General features: G+C 38.9%; 1 protein-coding gene across 1 annotated transcript in view; it reads left to right on the plus strand.

Annotated features, from left to right (window-relative positions):
- The window catches only part of ADGRA3 (adhesion G protein-coupled receptor A3), a 41,042-nt gene extending 27,423 nt beyond the window's left edge, over positions 1-13,619 (plus strand). Inside the window, exons 11-19 of the mRNA XM_054391553.1 lie at positions 1,387-1,548; positions 1,837-2,040; positions 3,117-3,330; positions 4,033-4,241; positions 8,758-8,882; positions 9,407-9,530; positions 10,617-10,762; positions 12,117-12,212; positions 12,377-13,619. Of these exons, the coding sequence (XP_054247528.1) occupies positions 1,387-1,548; positions 1,837-2,040; positions 3,117-3,330; positions 4,033-4,241; positions 8,758-8,882; positions 9,407-9,530; positions 10,617-10,762; positions 12,117-12,212; positions 12,377-13,619 (2,523 nt within the window). The remainder of the gene's footprint in view (positions 1-1,386; positions 1,549-1,836; positions 2,041-3,116; positions 3,331-4,032; positions 4,242-8,757; positions 8,883-9,406; positions 9,531-10,616; positions 10,763-12,116; positions 12,213-12,376) is intronic.
- The last annotated feature ends 4,031 nt before the right edge of the window (positions 13,620-17,650 follow it).

Here is a 17,650-nt window from a genome sequence, read left to right on the forward strand (position 1 = left end):
TTCACTTATTGTCAGTTCTGTGTTTTGTTACAGTGGCTATTCTGAAAGGTAAACACTATGCATTATGAAAAGCTTCATTTAATAGCTTTTTCAAGTCAGAAGAAAAATTGAAGGCGAATGTTCCCAAAGTTCTTCACTGAGTCTCTTAAATTAGAATGCAATTGGTAGAACTTAAAGATACGTTGATAAGCAGAGCACAAAATAATGTGTAGTATTTTTAAAGTGTGAAACAACTTGAGTATTGTAAAATTATCAGTTGTTTTGTGATACGTTACCAGTTTTCAAGTAGCAGCAAGTCATAATAAGGGACTTCAATTAATGTAACTTTGATTTATTCTTGAGATTTTAATGGAAAGGGCTACAGCCTGAAAATGCTATTTGAGGCTCTGTGTTAGCTGTGGGAATGTTTACTGATTGGAGCATCTGTCCCTGAAAGAGACAGTTCTTAAAACACTAAATTCTTTATTCCCATTCTGTGTTCTCTCCTTATTAGTAATATTCTGCAAAGAAATTGGGAAGCCTGGGTGGTAAAGAGCAGGTCTTCCCCGCTTTGTCTCTCTTTACACAGAAAATTCCAATTGCTAAATTTAAGCACCAAGTTGCATTTTAGTCAATTCAACTAGAAAATACATCCAAGATCACTTTTGGGCCAGTATCTGTCTGTGCTGCTTTAATGTTGTGGATATTTGCTGTAGGTCAATGTTGTTGATGTAGATGCTCATTGATTTTGGCAAAGTTCTGGCCTAAATGAGTGAATCCCCTTTACAGTTTGTTGTATGGAAGGCAGGGTAGAGAGTGTGAGCATGAACTTAAAAGAGTGTAACTGGTGGTTTGAAAGCAGATTAGTACCTATGGGTATTTGCTGTCTTTTCTCATGCATAACCTACAGCTTAAAACAGTTCATGCAGAATCGAAAGCAAGCAAAGAATCAAAGACAAGACAGACATATCAAAAAAGAGAAGCAGAAGGACTCTGTGCTACTTTTTGCTTCTATTACTGTTTCCATGTTATCTAATACTGTAGTATTGTTGATTTATAGCATATTTCAAATGTAAATTTTATTATAAGTTGTCCTTTTAAATAATTAGTGCAGTGGAATGTGGAGTATTACACAGTGCTGTACTGAAATACCTCTATTTCTTGTGGGTTTGTTTTCCAAGTACAATGTAAACAGATAAAGTATAATGGCTTAACAGCTTTCTTGGATGGAGGTAAACCTCTGAGTCAAAGTATTTCAGTATCTCAACATGACAAGTGGTGATTGAAGCAGGAACAACCAATTCCCTTTTGCTTTTTGTGCTGGCAAGTCTTTTTGTATTTTCTGATAATCCTACTTGATGAACGCCTTCAAAGATATAAAACGTCTTATTTTTTCTCCCCTCTTAGCTTGGTGACGTGATGGTGGATATAGCAAGTAACATTATGCTGGCTGATGAACGTGTTCTGTGGATGGCACAAAGGGAAGCCAAGGCCTGCACTAGAATTGTGCAGTGCCTACAGAAAATTGCTATGTATCGGCTTGCAAATGGAGCTCAAGTTTATTCTACTGTAAGTATAAATTTATTTATTTAGAAGACATTTTGCTGGCTCTTGAGTTTCAATAGCTTTTTATTTTTCTTAATGGATGTTGGCATTATCTGAAATGCCTGCTATTTCTGTAGGGAGAAGAGAAATACTCTGAACAGATTGATCCCTGCCAGATAAACAGAAACAGTTTTCTGTGTGGTTTTTCCTGTTTTGGCAGAGAATCCGTGTAAGATTATTTATTATTCTTCCTGTAGAGTGTAAAATTATTTAATTTTGATTTTTTTGTTGTTGTTACTGTCTTTGTCACAGTATTCTCCAAATATTGCTCTTGAGGCTTATGTAATAAAGGCTGCTGGTTTCACTGGGATGACATGCACCGTGTTTCAGAAGGTGGCTGCAGCAGACCGTACAGGACTCAGTGATTATGGGAGAAGAGATCCAGATGGAAATCTAGATAAACAATTAAGCTTTAAGTGCAACGTTTCAAATACACTGTCAAGTCTGGCTTTAAAGGTTGGATACTCATTGTTTCCCTACTGACTTTACAATAATACCTTAAATAGGAACCGTTTTGAAAGCAGGTTTATATGATTAATTTTTAATGTTAAAGTAGCATTTTCATGTAATCCAGGATGACTGTGACAAAAGATAATTAAAGTGGCAAATAATAATAGAGTTTGATTGTAGAATAATTTTTAATGGACACAATTGTTAATGAGTAGGTGTGGTTTCTTATATTAAAATATCTTTAGTTGAAAGATGCTTTCAGACCTTTTCATAAGTATGGAAATTGAAATGCTCCCTAGTTCATAATCTTATTTAGCTTTATTTGCTGTGTTTTCCCCTTCATTACATAATAAATTGGATATTAACAGTCTTCTTCAATATCTGAAATGTTCTGCTCAAAGTGGTACTGTAATTAAGCCAGAAGTAGAAAAATGGACCTGAAAGGTTAATTTTGAATGTGCATGTACACAGACACACATAGCTATATATACCCACAGATACAGATATGTGAGTTGGTAAAGAAGGGGAAAACTTCCTCATATTCTATAAAAGTACTTTTTAAGTTAAGTTTAACGCCAGTTTAATTTTGTTACTTAATATCCTTGAATGCCAATGCAGGGCAAAATTATATTTATTTCATTCTATGAAGTTGCATGCAGCCTTCCTTACCCAACTATAATTTATATACAAGTTACACAAACCTGGTTGCATCCAGCATTTAATTTTGAATGGTGTGAATGCACAACTGCAGCATTTCTTTGGCTGTTTGTCTTGGCTCCTGGTCTAATCTGGAAAACTCTTCTAACAGTTTATTGGTACCATCTTCAACTTTGCTCCCTGTAACGAGTCAGGTAATTATAGAATGAGAACTTTTAACACTTAAATAAAAAAAAAGACTTTACTAACCTGATTGAACTATTTTATCATGGATTACTTAGAAACGTTGTCAAGCAGGTTTGCCACCATACCTAGTCTGCTAAATGCATTAATCTCTGACATTGTTCAGCTGAAGGAGTTGCTAATTTGATCTCTAAATAATTTAATCTTCCCTTTAAAACTTTAAAAATGCTATTTATTTCTAGAACACAATTATAGAGGCTTCTATCCAGTTGCCAGCAACCCTTTTCACCCAAAAGCAAAAAAGAGAAATCAGACCAGCAGATGAATCTGTCTACAAACTTCAGCTTATTGCATTTCGCAATGGAAAGCTCTTTCCAGCAACTGGAAATTCAACACATCTGGCTGATGATGGGAAGCGTCGTACAGTTGTGACACCAGTTATTGTGGCTAAAATAGGTTTGTCTTTTATTGTTACTTTTTAAGATGTTTGAGAAACATTTTTGACTCATTTGTTTCAACTAGTGTATACCTAATTGTGGTAGGTGCAACTGCCTCCCTGCCCCCCGCCAAAAAACACAAAGGGCTGAGGTTTGCTAGAAGCTGATAAAGATCAGCTTGAGCCTTCACATTAGCTGATGTCTCCAGGCCCAAAGTTCCTTTCTTGCTTGGAGGAGACCCGGCATTCCACTAATTAAGAGATTGACCAAGGTACGCAACTGGGACCTGCTGTGGAGTCTTGCTATGGAGAGTTGGGGCTCTCCACACAGCAAGCAGCTGGGCAGTCAGATCATCTTGTCTTAGACAGGGACCTCATCTAAGGAGTCCCCTGTGCCATGTCTGTTCCTCTCCCTCCCTTGGTGAGTGTATATATATTTTGGGTACCTGTGGGGAGACTTTCCTTTTCTGTGTGAGTGCCCAATTTGGTTCATGTCTCCCTAGACAGTTTAAGTGGTCATGCAGCAGGATACTCCCAAGTGACATCTGAGTTTAATTGTGTTGTGTCGGAAGGAGAGCAGATTAATTGCAGTAAATCCACAGCTTTCAGGTGGCTGCTGCTGTCTGTTTTGTGAGTGCCTCCATGACAGTAATAAAAAGGCTTTAGCATCTATGTGTTACACGTTGAGAAACTGATGTTCAAACACCTTTCTTTTGTAACAGATGGTTTAAACCTACCCAGTCACCACGTCCCCATCAACGTGACACTGCGGCGCATTGCGCATGGAGCAGATGCTGTGGCAGCTCAGTGGGACTTCGATCTCCTGAACGGACAGGGGGGATGGAAATCTGATGGCTGTCGCATTCTGCTGTCCGATGAAAATATCACCACCATTCAGTGCTACTCCCTCAGCAACTATGCAGTTTTAATGGTATGACACTTAGAATTATATGTCTCTTTCTGGAACTTTAAAATATTCAAAATACAATTCTAGGGGGTTTTTTAGACATTAAAGAAAGAGAGCATTCCCACATTCCACTTTACCTAAAATTAGACATAAATAAGTCCTCCACTTTTTGTCAATATAAATGTTGATTTAAGATGAGGTTTAAGTGGAAGTCTGTTGTGCTGAATATACTAGGCACACAAGAATTTTCATATGAAAAGTACTATATTATAGGAAGCCATTTTAATGAGCTACTTAATCAAATGGACCTTTATGAAATTGAGTCTAATAATGACAGCATAAAATAAAGGTAACAGTTGAAAAAAAAAAAAACACAAACAAAACTTGTCTGCTCTGTTAGATTATATTTCTTAGTTGTGTCTGACAGCAGTGTTTTCCTAGGTGTTTTGGTTTTGCTGTGATTCATAACCAGAGATAACTTGCAAAGAAACAGCTATCTCTTCAGTCACCAGTATATAGGTCTGCTACCAGAAGACATCAATTAAAAAGGAAAAAATAAACCCGCCACCAAATCAAAACATGTAATATCCAAAACCTTTTTGAATTATAGCTTAAGTAGTATCTGAGTTCCAGTCTTAGCATATTGACGTCAATAAATGCTTAACCAGTTCTAAAATGTAGTCATAGTTGAGGAAGGGAGCACAGCACCTTCTTTTAGTGCTCTACAGTTATGAAGTAGGATTTCTTCTTTGTCTGTTCCCAGAGCTCTTCAGAATCTGGCCTGGGGAGCTTCCTGTTTTATAGATGGTGGCTGCTGCAACTGAATTTTTCAAAAATCTTCCTAGAGAACTAAATAGTAGAATATCAGTAAACTAAACATAAATAAAATTAAGATTTACACACAAGCTTTTTTAAATGAGTTCAAAGACAGCAACTTTTCACTTTACCTCTGCAGGTAGTTTTAAATGACTTCAAAACTCTTATAATCTTGTAGTTCCCTTCAAAATCCTTTTTGAAAACATAACGGCTTTTTCAAAAATGGCATTAAACCTCATTTATATGTATAGTATGCATATAAGAGGAGAGTACACTAAACTGGTCACATTTCTGCCATCTGGAGGAAGAAGAATGAAGAGCATATTCAGTCTGCTGCTGTAAATGACTATTTCTAAATTAATAAATGGTAAGATTATGTCAATATCCGACTGTGAGTTGTGTAGAGAGCTATTGATAATCAGAGACCAAAAAGCTAGAGCCCAGGGCAGCTTTCTGCCATTCTGTGCTTGCTCCAAACTGGTATTCCTTAAATACTTGTCTGCTTCCCAGAAATGTTAGGCTGTAGAGACTGGAGAGGAGGTGTTAGGTAAAGGAGGACAGAGTAGATCACTCACTGCAAAAAGCTCTGTATGTCTGAGTAGCCTATCCATGTATTAATTAAAAAAGCCACACTGGTCTGTTCCATTTGTAAAGTCTCATAGTGTTGTGAAAGTCTGGCTTCTGGTCCCAGGCTCACAGGAAATTTTTTTGTGTGTGATTTGAGAAGCCTGGCTTTTAATTCAGCAGTTGTCATTAACTTCAAATACATGAACAGTAGTGGCAGGAGGGACCTGAATGCAGTATTCCATCATCCTGGCTGGACTGCAAATGACTTCACCAGAGTTATTTCCCTTCTTTTTTATTCTACTTTATTTTAGTACAGATGTGTGTAGAAGTAAGCAGGTTGTATTGTACTAACTTACCTTTGTGTGTTTCAGAACACGATGTGAAGTTCTCTTTTATAAAGAAACCCCTGAGTGCCTTGTGTTCTCATCTAGTGTTTTAGGAAGACAGTTACAAAATTTTGCTTTTATTTGTAAATCACTCTTAAGCACTGTTCAATTACAGAAAAGAACCAGGAGGCTCAACTGAAATCTCATTATTACAGACATATACAAAAGGACAAAACCCAGAAATGGTTGTTGAGAAGTTCTGCTAGTTGGCTGTAAACACCTCAATGTTCTTAATGTAATTGTTACTTTTATCTTACTGACAGTCTTTTTTATTATTGTTTATAATTAGTTCAGCTCAGAAATAAGATTATTAGCTCACCTCTCTCCTTTTAGTAAGCCTGATTAAAATATCAGTTGAATAGGTAAGAATTCCATTGATTTAGTGGCTATCAGAGGCCTTTGCTAGCAGGGGCAGGCATACAGAGTTTGCTCAGACATCATAGAAGGTTATTGTAAATATTGTGATTTTTGTAGCCCTTCTCTTAAGTTCACACCAATGCATGCATGACATCTTGTTAGCTGTCAGCACTCTGGAAGCAGCAACAGGAATTCCCCTACAGTTTCTGTTCTCTGATGCTCACTGGTTATGTGTGACAACACATTCGCTCAAGCTTGTAACGGCAACGAGTTCCTAGGGATCTCCAGCTGGAGATCAACAAGGCCATGGGTACTGTTGAAATCAGATGACACCGGCTGCCTGAGGCATAATAGCTCAGGATCTTTCTCAGAGTGTTTTTTCCAGGTGCCAAGGAAAACCAAATAGATAAATATCAAGCTGCAATCTGATTAAATTAGTTCAGAATGAGCTTGGTGAGTTGATTAGGAATAATAAATTTATGTTCAGATAAAAGAACAATTGAGGGAGGAATGAAGAGACTGCTGAGTCTAATTTAATTGGTAAGCCTAAATTCAAAAACTCTTCCATTGTCCATGAAATCAGATTGTCTTAACCTTACAGACAAATTTTATATCACTGTGATTTTTCTCAAAACAAACTGAAGCTTCCTCCTAATATTCTACTGTTCTTTGTGAATGCCAAATTTATTATCCTTTCCCTTTACACACTTTTGAACTTCGCCAACTCTAGGGGTTTAAGAGTGGCTGTCACTCTGAATTCTAGGTGAGAGAATTTTCTGTCTTCTGAAAATTTGATTTTTTTTTTTTTCACTAATTTTAGTTATTGAGATGTGGTTGGGTTTTTTGTTGTTTTTGTTTTTTTCTGGGACTGAAGTGGTTTTCTTGGTTGGTGTTTTGGGGCAGCAGGGGAGGGGTTTTTTTGGTGGTTTTGTTTGTTTGTTTCCTCTCAGTGTTGGAAATGGAACCTTGGTGAATTGTAACAGCATCCAAACAAAATTATTTCTTTTTGCTGTTTTTAGTAGTAAATGAAAATGTCATTCCTTAGATGTTATTTGAAGTTGTGGTATGCTTTAACAGCCCAAGATTCCATTTTATCCTTGCTCCTTGTGTAGTGGGTTCAGAAAACTGAAACGATGCTAAAGAGCTATTGAATTCTGTTTGGCTTACCAGCTATCTGTTCTAGTTAAGCAGTGATCATAGAATGTGTCTGGAATGACATCTGGGTGTCATTTGGTCCAATTACTTGCTCTAAGTTTGTTCAGCTTTGCAGTCAGATGACAATTGGTCTGGCTCATATTCAGTCAAGCTTTGGGTATCTCCAAGGACAGAGATTACACAGTGTCTTTGGGCTGTATATGACCACTTTCTCCAGAACTTTTTTCCTGTATCTAATCAGAATTTTCCATGTTGCTGGTAATGGCCCTTGCCTCTCATCATTTCATGGTTCATGTCCAAGAAGTGTTTGACTTGGTCTTCCTTATACCATCCCAGTAGGTGGCTCAATATAGTAATGAGATTTCTCTCATCTTCCTTTTTTCCCAGAAGATGAACAGCCCTAGCTTTTCCAGCCTCAGACATTGTGTGCTTCAGCCTGCTATTTGTCCCTCTGATTTTTTAGACTTGCTGCATCCACTAGTCAATGCCTTTCTTGTAACAGAGAGCCTCAAAATGAAGACAGTTCTGCAGAGGTGTTCTTGCAGGGCTGAAGAGAAGGGAATAATCAGTTCACCTGCTTGCTGTGGCTTTGCTGTGACCTTGGGCTGCAGACTACAGTGCTGTAAGCACTTTTGTCTACCATTACCCTTAAGTGTTTTTTTGGTTACTGTCAGTTCAGCCCAGTGCTCAGCCTGTATTATTGCATGCATAAGGTTATTCCATCCCAGATGCAGATCTTTTCACATTTGCTTTACTAATTTTTGTGGTGTTTTATCAACCCGTTTCTCTGGCTCAATAACATCCCTCTGAATATCCTCCTATCTATTATTGATCAGTCTCCCCAGTCTACAACATCATCTGCAAACTTGCTGAGGTCACTTTCTGTAATGTTCTTTGGGTTGTTACAGAAAATAATCATAACTGAAATACATAGTTGTTCTCAATGCTATACCTAAAATAAGTCTTTTAAGAAGAAAGTGGTGTGTGTCTGTAAGCTGCTGACTTGTCTGTACGTTCAAGCATGTGAAGTGTAAGTGTTCTGTGAGATGTGTGGTCAGCCAGAATAGAAGGTAACTCTGAAAGCAAGCCAGGAACATCAAATAATAAATAACTGGAAGGTTGAGGCTGTGGCAGAAGGGAAGGGATTTCCTAGAAGGTTCCTGTTGCTGTTTAATTTTTTTATTTCCTTTGCCATTTCCCCAGCCTCTGCAAAATGAAGAGATAAGGTGGACTAATGTTACTTTTGGTTTTGTTGCCAGGACTTGACAGGAGATGAATTGTATACACAGCCAGCTGATCTTTTGCATCCAGTAATTTATGCCACTGCCATGGTTTTGCTAATGTGCCTGCTGATGATCATAGTCAGTTACATATACCACCACAGGTAGGAATCAGAATTACTAGACTAAAAAAATTACTTTCATAGTGCTTCTTTTCTGTTAAAAACACAAGATAGTAATCTGCATTTTTTTTTCTCCGGTAAAATTTGTTAATGAAAGCTAACAGTTAAGCAGGAACCCATGTGATCTGTTCTTGAGGATGACAATTTAGCTTTCATAACCATGCATCTAAGCATCATGAAGCAAAAGTGAAGAATTAAAAAGAGACCACTCCAAGAACGATGGTAGAATTTAACAAACTGTTCAGCCTTTTGCATTTCTGTGGATGAGAGATCATGAAGCCTAACATTTTTGAATCAGACCTCAAATAGTTATATAAAGCTAGCTAATAGGGAGGGTGTTTTTAATTTTTTGTGATGAAGACCAGAGATTACATTTGATTACAAAGTATGTGGTAGTCAATCATTAACAGTAATTGTGTCTCATTTATCACAAGTGTATTTTGTTAGTTTCTGAAAGGCAGTAATGCAGCTGTGTTTTATGTTGTCTAATTTGTTTCTTTTAACAGTGTGATCAGGATCAGTGTAAAAAGCTGGCATATGCTAGTTAACCTGAGCTTTCATATTTTCCTGACATGTGTGATGTTTATTGGAGGCATAACTCAGACCAGGAATGCCAGCATTTGCCAAGCAGTAAGTAAACAAGCAGAACATGCAGACACTTGAAAAAAATTAGTTACCAGTTTGATACTCCTGTGTATGTATTCCCCCTTGCCTCCCACAGAAATATTCTACAGGCATTTTCTCTTGCATTTTCATCCATGCATGAAAATAAAACTTTAGTGCATAGAATCATGGAATTATTGAGGCTGGAATAGACCAGAGATCATCACATCCAGCCTGTGACCTAACACCACCAGACTGACCAGACCGTGTCACCACATCCAGTCTTTCCTTAAATGCTTCCAGGGATGGCAACTCCACCACCTCACTGGGCAGTTCATATTTCATAAATGCAGGAGAATTTTTTTTTTTTCTCCCAAAAAATGCTATCACAAAACCAGTTATACTTGTTAATTATATTATTGAGACTCCCTTTAGTATGAAATTGTTCCAGATCACACAGGAATGCATCCATGCAAGTTTTGACTGTCTCCAGAGAGGGATACTCCACAACCCCCATGGGCAGCCTATTCCAGTGTTCTGTCATCCTCACAGTGAAAAAATTTTTACATGAAACATGCTTGGGGTGGTTCAACATTTGAAGTACGATGCTTTTTTTTCTTTTTCTTTTTTCTTTTTTTTTTTTCCAGTAGTGAAATTTGCTGGTGAGTGTTAACTGTGTATGTTTTTGCCACCTGGTACATAGTTGCTAGAATATCAGTAGCTTGCTGTTCTCTTACTTATTTTTCACAAGACTTTGTGAAGTTTGTTTCTTAAAATACAGTATTTCCTGAAGTGCCTGATTGATAGGTGTTTGGCCAGCTGTGTTTTTCTTCTACTAGAGACATCTGCAGCTATGTAGCTTCTCCAGACTCATCTGATAGGAAGATGGGTTTGCAGAAATTATTTTACATTTTTGGAAGCTGCACTGACTTGACATTTAGAACAGTCATAATAAAATAAGAGGAATTTTTTTTTTCTTCTCTTGAATGGAGCTTTTGAAAAGTCAGCCTTTATGCAAGTCATATGTTAGATGATCACTTTCTTAACTTGGTAGGAAGGAAATGTTTGGAGGTTGATCTTTAGCTTTGTTTTGTTTTGGTTTTGTTTTTTAAGGTTGGGATAATTCTTCATTATTCCACTCTTGCAACAGTACTGTGGCTGGGAGTGACATCTCGGAATATTTACAAGCAAGTAACCAAAAAAACAAAAAGATGTCAAGATCCTGATGAGCCACCTCCTCCACCCAGACCAATGTTGAGGTGAGCCTGTTTAATTCTGCAACTCATGGTTTCCCAGCTTGTTACACTCACAGTCTGACCACAAAATGTAACAGGTCACTACTGTTTTTTCACAAGTGCCTTTTATAGAAGATTTTCTTTTCACGCCTATAAAATCCGTTCCAGATTTTTCTGTCCCTCAACATTATGTTAAGGAGGATGAGCTGAAGGACGAGGGGTTTTTAGCATATTACTGTTGCAATGCTGTGGTCCAGATTTGTAAATTAAGAAATAAGCAGCATTTCAGCACCACCACTGGGGCTTTGGTATTAGAATTTTAGGTAGCAACACTTCACACTAAATTATCATAGAAGCAGGAAGGTGGAGAGCTGTGTTATCACACAATTGTCAAACACTGCCACTTAAATAGTTTAATATGCTTTCCAAAGATTGCTTACAAATAACTTGAAAAATAGCTATCACTTATTATCAAATGAAAGTAGTGTTCTTTGTGAAGCTGTCTTCCTAGAACTTTTGTTTCTGAAATCAGGCAGAGTAATTATTTGTGAAATTCACCCCATGTGAAATAGTTTAACAGAAAAAATGAAGATACTTTGTGCGTGTAGCTTACTCAGCCTCTGGGTGTTAATTAGAAATTGTTAGGCTGAAATCTTCCACAAGGTGGCAGAAGTTGATTACCTTTGATTAGTTATAGGCAAATAGTTATCTTGATCTTTATAAAGTACACAGCCTGCAGCAACTTGGAGATGCTTATCTGATTCTCATCAACTGAAACCTGCAGTACTTGCATCCAAGCATATGTAAACATTTAATTGATAAATTAGAAGATTTATATTTATTCCACATAAGTGCTAACATGTTTGTGTCTATGTAGAACTGAGCTTGAGGCTGATAATTTTACTGTAACATTTTACAAATAAGACACAAAAAACCCACACCAGATGTTAAAAAGGCTACTTAGTGTCTTGCTGGAAGGCATACCGTTGGTGATGGACATGATATCCTACAATGAATACAACAGATTGGCTATTTCTTCAAACAACCTGACATACCACTATTTTCCTTCAAAGTTTCCATATTCTCTTCCAGCAATGTACAACTTCCAGCTGTCAGCTCTTGCTTCTTCCTTCCAACAGTGTATGCCTGCATTCAGTGCCTGTGAGGGAGGAGGTTTACAGCAGCAGAAAAAAAATTGCAGTGAGGAAGATTTAGAAAAAAATGGTTATTGCCAAAGTGCAAACCTGATTCACCCTGTTTATATTCTTAAAGAAAATGCTTATTTCAAGATCCTGGAAAGCTCTCATTGCTTCATGGTGACTGAATAATACCTGTTGGCATTAAGCAGACACTGATCACCTGCCTTTATTGTTTTTAGGTTCTACCTTATTGGTGGAGGAATCCCTGTCATAGTTTGTGGAATAACAGCAGCAGCAAACATCCGAAACTATGGCAGCAGACCCAATGCTCCTTAGTAAGTACAGTGCAGCTGAGAGCCCTGCCATAAGATTGCATTGGGCTTGCTTTTGCAAGCACTTGTAATGAATTCTGATCCTTCCAGAAAAACTTCATTTTAAAGTACCATTAAATAATGTCTTCGTACAAATCACTTATTTTGCTTCTTTGTTTCTTTTCCAGTTGCTGGATGACTTGGGAACCTAGCTTGGGAGCATTTTATGGACCAGCTAGCTTTATTGTTTTCATAAACTGTATGTATTTTCTCAGCATATTCATACAACTGAAACGACACCCTGAGCGGAAGTACGAACTTAAGGAACCCGTTGAGGAGCAGCAGCGCCTGGCCACCAGTGAACACGGGGAGCTGGCTCATCAAGATTCATTGTCAGTGTCACTGGTTTCCACGTCTGCCTTGGAGAACGAGCACAGCTTTCAAGCACAGCTGCTGGGAGTGGGCCTTACTTTGCTTCTGTATGTTGCTCTGTGGATCTTTGGTGCTCTGTCGGTTTCCTTCTACTATCCCCTGGACTTGATCTTCAGCTGCTTTTTTGGGGCAACGTGTTTAAGCCTCAGTGCCTTCCTCATGATGCATCACTGCATTAACAGGGAAGATGTCAGGCACGCTTGGATAACAACCTGCTGCCCCGGCAGGAGTACGTATTCGGTGCAAGTCAACGTTCAGCCCTCCAGCTCCAGTGGGACCAACGGAGAGGCCCCCAAGTGCACCAACAGTAGCGCAGAATCTTCGTGCACCAACAAAAGCGCATCCAGCCTCAAAAATTCTTCTCAAGGATGCAAACTAACCAACCTGCAAGCAGCAGCAGCTCAGTGCCACCCTACTTCTCTGCCACTGAACACGGGTCCCCAACTTGATAACAGTCTCACTGAACACTCGGTGGACAACGATATCAAAATGCATGTAGCTCCCCTGGAGGTGCAGTTCCGGTCCAACGGCCACCCGAGCCGGCACCATAAGAACAGGAGCAAGGGACACCGTGCTAGCAGGCTCGCAGTGCTGAGGGAGTATGCATATGATGTCCCCACAAGTGTGGAAGGCAGTGTGCAGAACGGCTTGCCCAAAAGCCGCCAGGGCAACAGCGAAGGACATTCAAGGAGCCGCAGAGCCTATCTGGCCTACAGAGAACGCCAGTACAACCAGTCCCAACAGGACAGCAGCGATGCCTGCAGCACGCTTCCAAAAAGCAGCAGAAATGCTGAAAAAACAATAGCTGCCAACAACAAGAAAGATATTCTAAGGAAACCAATAGCTGTTGAACTTGAAAACCAACAGAAATCTTATGGCTTAAATTTAGCCATTCAGAATGGACCACTTAAAAGCAGTGGACAGGACGGACCCTTGCTTACTGCAGACAGTACTGGTAATATTAGAACTGGGTTATGGAAACACGAAACTACTGTGTAGCATGGGAATTCGTGGCAGGATGAATCCCTCTGAACTGTGATTACACATTCCCTTAAAGCTAGTAACACTTCTAAAGACTGTTTACAAACTAGGTACTTCATGCAGGGAGGGAGCCAAGATAATCTGCCAAGCAAAAGATTTGTATGCATTATTATCTTTGAAAAGCTTGGGATTTTTGTGAATTTTTCTTTTTTCTTTTGAAGTGTCAATCTTGAGGGAAGCCAAACCATACTTTGTACATTTGTATTTTTTACCTGTTACCCTGCAGATGTGTCCACAACACATTTCAAATTTGTATTTAATTGTATAATAAATAGTATTTTCCCCAGCAGCCCAATGTTGCACTTTTTTGGTGAGTTTTAGAATGGTTATTGCACTGAACATCACTTTGATTTTACTACTTAAATACCTGAGACTTAAAGAGTTTCAGTTACTAAAGAAAATGTTTGGTGTCTGAAAAAGACAAAGCAAATAGCTCCAGTAATTGCATAAGGCCTAAAAATTTGCTTGAAATGAAGAAGCTATGTTTAGGACAAATTTTTAGTGTGTAGGCAACTTATTCCAAAATCATTGTCTTGTACTTGCTGCATAATTTACTTACCTTTTCAGACAGCTGTGGCTTCTTTTAATGCGGTTGAACACAGCTTTAGTGTATTTGGTAATGGTTTTAGACAATGCTCTTATTTTTGCCCTCTAATCATGTGACTGGGATGGGGTTTTCTAATTAGTTTTAATCGTTTGTAATTGAACATTATGAATGCTCCCAGGCAATAGGTGCTAATTCAGAGAGGTCTTCCATACCTGTCAGTGAAAACTCAATGTGGCAGAACACACAGGTGTTTTGGTAGGTGGTAATGGGATGATCTGTTAAGATGAGTGTGCAAAATCAGGATCTTCAGGTTCAGTGTCACTGTACAAAGTGGATCTTGGGAAAGCGTTTTGAGTTGCAAGTTCACTTTTACTCTCCTGTGACAATTTGCAGAATAATCTTCTCTAGTACTATACAGCACCTGTGTTCAAAAAAAAAGTTTCAGTAGAGCTATGTTAATAATATGGTTATTAATTTTTAAAGGCATGTGAATTCCTGCAGTAGAAATAGCTAAAACATGCACAATCCTCACAGTGAAGAAGTTCCTCCTCATGTTGAGGTGGAACCTCCTGTGCTGTAGTTTATATCCATTACCCTTGCTCTAGCACAGGGTGCAACTGAACAGAGCCTGTCCTCTCCCTCTTGACACCCAGCTCTCAGATATTTAGAAATATTTATTAAATCCTCTCTCAGTCTTCTCCAGACTAAACAGCCCCAGGGCTCTCAGCCTTTCCTCATAGGGCAGTGCTCCAGTCCCTTCAGCATCCTTGTAGCCCTCTGTTGGACTCTCTCAAGTAGATCCCTGTCCCTCTTGAACTGGGAGCAATATTCCAGATGAGGTCTCACCAGGGCAGAGTTAGAGGGGGAGGAGAACCTCCCTCAATCTGCTGGACACACTACTTAATGAACCCCAGTTGTCTATACACCTCTGTGTAAACAAAATCATATTTTCTGTAATCCTGCTGCTGAGACAAATTCGAGGCTCTAAGTGCAGAGTGATGCTTGGGGTTTTACAACCATTTCCAGTACTAATACTGGTGAGAACAGCCCTTTTTGAGATAACTTTGCTTTCTTTTACAAAAAACCCCAACCAACTGAAAAAAAAAATAGTTACTAGTTACTGCTGGTCACTACAGTGCTAAAAGTCAGTATGCTTGTCCAGTCATAATAATGACAAAAGCAGTCTTTGAGAAGCTGAGAGTTTGGAAGAAGATGTCTATAAGTGCTACCTGGTTTGTGGCTAAAACAGTTTTGGTGAGAGCAAGAACAGGCAGTGAGATGGGAACACAAAATGTGTTGGTAAGAACACTTAGCTGAGGATGCAACTGGTGAAATGGAAACTTGAAGGACAAGTTTCCTCCTTAGGGAAGGAGGCATCCCTGGTAACATCCAGAGCTGCTGAGCAAGATATTTAAAATTAGAATAAATACTTGGATGTAACAGGCTTCAAATCATTAACAGGCTTATCCTGAAAGACGCTAGACATGCAACTTCTGCAGGCTTTCAGAGGAGCTGCAATACATGAACTCATCAATTCTCTTGACACACAACACCTAACCTGATCAGACCACAGTTTAATCTTTAGTTCTGATGAGCTGGAGATGTACTACTCTTAAAAGTTTTCCAGTAAAACTGTACTTGAATTTAATTATAGCTTGATAGCTACAAGGCAGGTAGTGTTTGCAGGGGAGAAGAGTTTGATGTGAAATGACTAGCTGAAAGACCATCTTTATTAAAAGCAGTTGTATATGAAAAAATGCCTTTTCTCATGCCATTACAGTCTCAAGATTTGATAAACAAGAATGGAGGTGCAGTCACCAGGAGCTTGTTCTTGCCATCTGTGGATAACAACCAGCAAATTGCCCTGAGGTGTTCTACCATGCTGGAGTGATATACAGTTAGTCAGTACCTCTCAACTGAAGGATTATCTGGGTGGGGGGAATCATCACCAGTATATTAACACATTCCTGATGATGACTTGCATTATCCTATCCTATGTAGTAAGGCCATCTGGTTATCCCATAGCTGAAGTTTTCTCTGAACCTGGTGGACAGTACAAATGAGCTTTAAAAATGCCTAGTAGGGAGTTAGATCAGTTTCATTTTATCAGAGAAAGATATCTTCCCATCTAACATCAAGTCAGCTCCACAATAGTAGCTGCAGGTGGAGTAAGTAGTGACAGCTTTGTTTCTCCAGCAGATGGCTCGAGAGCTTGCCTGTCACCTTCTTTTATGTAAGTTGCTTTCATCAAATGTTTTAGCTCTGAGCCACATGGCATTTATTAAAGACAGCAGCCCAGCCAGGGTGATTTCCCCTGCCATGTTTTATTTGCCACCTTAGATTTAGTCTTCTGGATTCCAAAATAGGAAAGGCTGACATCTGATATCTTGATCATTAGGTCTGTTTTCATGAATCCTGAGTAACTTCTCTATATAAGGAAAGTTTGAGGAATCAGAGGAGAATTTCCTAATCACCCCCAGTATTTCTGAAAAAGGTGATGGTAAGAGTTTTCACCCAATGCTTACCAAAAATAAACAAAAAGCAAACAAAGCCTCCAAACAACCCCCAACCAAAAAAAGAAGCAAACCACCCCACAAACAAACAAACCCCACAAACAAAATCAAAATGGAAACTGGCAAACAATCAAGAAGTCTTCCCAGACAACACAACCAAATGTTTCTGATACAGCTCCCTAAAGGAACAAGAGCAAGATTTTAGTGCAGCTTAATAGGTTAAAATGTTTTCACTGTGGCAAAGATGAAATTGCTCCTTGCACTGAGATGCCCATAGAGTGCCCAGTGTCTAGACATGGTGATAATGCTGGAGTTTAATTACTGATTCAGCCCTTACCAGCTTGTTTTTGAAGCTGTTGTCTGAAAAAAAGGCAGGCAGACCCAAGAGTGTCAGGAAAAAATTGCTGGGAGGGAGGTTACATGCTAGAAATACCACAGCAATTAATGGCCAAAGCCATCTGAGTGCTCATCTGTGTTCCCACAACAATGTGATTATCACAGTTCTAGGACTGGAGTAAAATCGCTCCTTTCCTGCTGTCAAACAGCTAACACTCAACTTAGAGGCACCTGTTTGAGTTCCCACCCCCCTCTCCATGAAGTTAACAACAGGTAGCAGCTGTTAACTCAGCAAGTTGGTAGCTCAGCTTGTCAGACATATGCCAAATATCTTTCTTCTCCTAACAAGATCCATCTCATTTTCTTGTTTCATAAAATGCTTTTCCCAAAGATGTGTGCTGCAATGAGAAAACCCCAAAAAAGCTCACCCCAAGTCCCCTGTGCTTCCTTTCCCTCAGGAATACTGGCTTCTGCTGCAGGGTGGCTTTCATTTAACTGGGAAGCATTTTTTTTTTAAAGGGTTATTCAATATTATTAAAATTAAGGCAGAGAATATTGATTTCTGCAAGGCCATAGAATTTCTTCTGGGAGAC

Source organism: Indicator indicator, chromosome 23, assembly GCF_027791375.1.
Source record: "Indicator indicator isolate 239-I01 chromosome 23, UM_Iind_1.1, whole genome shotgun sequence".
NCBI lineage: Eukaryota > Metazoa > Chordata > Aves > Piciformes > Indicatoridae > Indicator > Indicator indicator.